Source organism: Nestor notabilis, unplaced genomic scaffold, assembly GCF_000696875.1.
Source record: "Nestor notabilis isolate BGI_N333 unplaced genomic scaffold, ASM69687v1 scaffold18807, whole genome shotgun sequence".
NCBI classification, from domain to species: domain Eukaryota; kingdom Metazoa; phylum Chordata; class Aves; order Psittaciformes; family Psittacidae; genus Nestor; species Nestor notabilis.
Genome location: NW_009938494.1, coordinates 10,189 through 13,156, shown reverse-complemented (window position 1 = coordinate 13,156; position 2,968 = coordinate 10,189). Strand labels below are relative to the sequence as shown.

Genomic DNA, 2,968 nt, shown 5'->3' with positions numbered 1-2,968 from the left:
GCTGCTGTTTGGGAATAAACAAAACAACTCTTTAACACACAAACCAACTCTTTCATATACTAGAAGTCTTTCTGTGCAGGCTGTGCAGAAGCCTGGTTCTGTGTTGCAGCAGCAAACAGAAAGGATCATGCCCCAGGATAAAAATACCTTATATCCTGCAGCAGTCCCGAGGTGGAAATAAAGCACTTAGAGGGAACTGCTGTCCTTTATCTATTGCCTTCACCCCACAGCCTTTCATTGCCTTGGAGCTCACACAGCAGTCTTTAAGTCATGAAACGTCCATCGCTTGGAGCTGGCAGCAGCCGGTGCGGGTGATGCACGGGCAGGGACGGGAATTGCACCTCACGGCCCCGAGCACCACAAAGCTCTGCTTATTGAAGCCCTTAGTTCCTGCAGCCAGAAAGGAGCGGGTGTAGGTGAGGAGGGGGGGTTGTGTCGGGAAAGCTTCGTGCTTGTGGGACTAAGAGGAAAAAGGAAAGAAGAAGAACTCTGCTCGTGTTGGGCTTGGCTTTACCCTCGCGGAGAGCGGCCGAGCTGGAGGCAGCGCCCGCGCCGCAGGGATCCGCTCGTGTTCCCGGGAATTTGGGCCGTTTCCCCCGCACCCAAGGCTCCTGCTCCCCACGTTGTCACTCAAGCGCGGGGCACGCCCCCTCCGGGAGCCTATTTAGAGAGGAGCCGGTGCGCGACTCGCTCCGAAGGGAGAGGAGGAAGTCGGAGGAGAGGGAGCGAGTCTGCCGGCAGCCTGGACCCGTCCCTGCGCTCGGCATGTCCGGCAGCCTGGGGACAGCGACCCGGACCCTGTGCCTCCTCCTCCTTGCTCCTGGCTGGGTACGTACCGCGCGGCAGCAGCGCCTGCCTGAGCACTGCAGCTTCTTGTGGACGCTTTAGGCTGCCACCTGCCTCCGCGGGGCTCGGGGGCAGACCTGGAGCATGCCCCTGGATCTCAAAGCTCTCGGCAGATGTGGATGGAGTTTGTCTCGCTCCACTCGTGTCTGCTGGAAGCCAGCCCTGCTTGACAAGGGGGGAACAGAGAGAGCGAAGTCGCTGAGTTTATGCCACTGCAGGGAATAAAAGCCTCGTATCCCAGCTCTTTTCCATCACCGTCCTTCCCCAGCTGCCACCCGTGTGCTCCCAAAACCAGGCATCCCGAGGGGATGTAGCCTCTCCGGAGCAGGATTTGTGTCTGGTTTTGTGTTACTACAAGTGCTTGGCAGAGTGGCTGATCCTGCTCAGGACGTGTGTGTGCTGTCAGAGCGCCAGTAAGAGCAGGGACATTGCTGCAGCCGCGAATGGATCTCAGCTGCAGCGAGTGCCTTTGTGTGGGTGAGGAAATGGGTTCACAGGGGCACAGTTCCCTGCACGGGTTGTGGTGCTGACACATGCAATAAACACCTGGTTGGTGCATGGCTCCTGGCAGCACTTGCCATGGGCCAGCCCCTTTCCTGCCAGGAAGGGTGTCCTGGGCACCCAAAGCTACCACCAGCCAAGGTAACTCCTGCAGGTTGGGATGGTTCCTGGTGAAAATGGAGCTTTTGCCTTTCTAGGAGCTCTGAGAGGGATGTTCAGTGGCTCAAGCAAGAGAATGAGCTGTTCCTCCTGGCTCTGTGCTGCTCGGAGGGGAGAGCGGGACCAGGGCTGCTGGAGCTCTGTTCAGCTCTGCCAGGCTCAGCCTGGGCACGTCTGTGCAATGGGGGCAGTGGTTCTCGTCTCTCCTAACAGGGCATTGTGCAGCAGCCTCAGGAAAGTGGCTTGAGGGCCTGTGATGGAGGGAGAGCTGGTTTTCAGTGCTTGGAGCAGAGCTGTCTTTTGGCTGCTGCATCTAGTGCCAGTCTTGCAGCGTGAGAGAGAACCAGTGACGTGTTGTTCATTGTATTACTTGTACCTTGCAGCGTCCACCCCGGCTCCCAGAGCACTTCGTGCAGAGCCAGCTTTGCTTCAGGTCTCTCCCTTCCCAGCGCTTTGAATGCAGTCACGAGCCCAGATCCTCTTTGGTCTGGCCTTCTCAGCTGGTTCCCTGGGCTCATGGACATTGGCAGGACAGAGAGGTCCTGACAATGGCACAGAAGTGACACCGAATGGTGTGAGCTTGTGTCCCCCCACTTGTGCCTTCCTGAGGGTGAAGGGGGAAGAGGGTTTATGTGAGTATGAAGCAGGAAGAACATTCTCAATCTTCCCCCCCTGCCCCAGGTAACTGGGTTTGGTGCTGGCAGTTGGGAGGAAGCCTGTTGTGGCTTGTCTGCTGAGCAGATGGGACCTGGGAGCCGGTGGAGGAGAACATGCGCGGAGCACGGGCAAGGGAATCCTCTAGGCGGATGGTTTGCACTCACTGGTGCTTGCCCACTGCTCGGGGCTCCTGGGAGTGGCAGATCCACCCATGGGGAATCGATAGGAGAGCTGCCAGCAAAGCCTGGAGCAGGGAGAGCTGATATTCCAGGCGTTAGCACTTCTTAATCCCATCACCTTGATCTCTAGCACTGGTTCTGTTCTGCGGCTCCCAGGAACGCGCTGCTAACGTCAACAGAAACAGGGCCAAGACTATAGTGAGATTGAAGGTAGGATCCTGCTCAGTGAAGGTCCAAGTGTAGTTTTGGGAGCAGACCCTTCTGCAGAGGGAAGAAAAAGAAATGTCTGAGCTGAATCTCTCTGTGCTGGGTTGGTGGGATGTCGTGTGGAAGTGCTGGGTTTTGTGGCACGTTCAGGTCTGTAGTGAAGCCCTGGATGCAGGTCCTTGTAGTTCTTTGGGACAGTTTGGGCAGTTGCCACGTTGTATTGAACGACTCCTAGAAGCCACCCTTGAAAATAACACAGGATGAAGGGTGCTCCATTCAAATGGAAAATAATCCCTTATTGCATGGAATCACAGAATCACGGAATCCCAGCCTGGTTTGGGTTGAAGGGAGCTTAAAGCTCCTCCAGTTCCAACCCCCTGCCCCGGGCAGGGACACCTTCCACTAGAGCAGGTTGCTCC

At 56.8% G+C, this 2,968-nt stretch overlaps 1 protein-coding gene across 1 annotated transcript in view; it reads left to right on the top strand.

Annotated features, from left to right (window-relative positions):
- LOC104409449 (connective tissue growth factor-like) overlaps nucleotides 1-2,968 on the top strand; it is an 11,333-nt gene that overhangs the window by 273 nt on the left and 8,092 nt on the right. Inside the window, exon 2 of the mRNA XM_010019320.1 lies at nucleotides 636-828. Coding sequence (XP_010017622.1) covers nucleotides 636-828 — 193 coding nt within the window. The remainder of the gene's footprint in view (nucleotides 1-635; nucleotides 829-2,968) is intronic.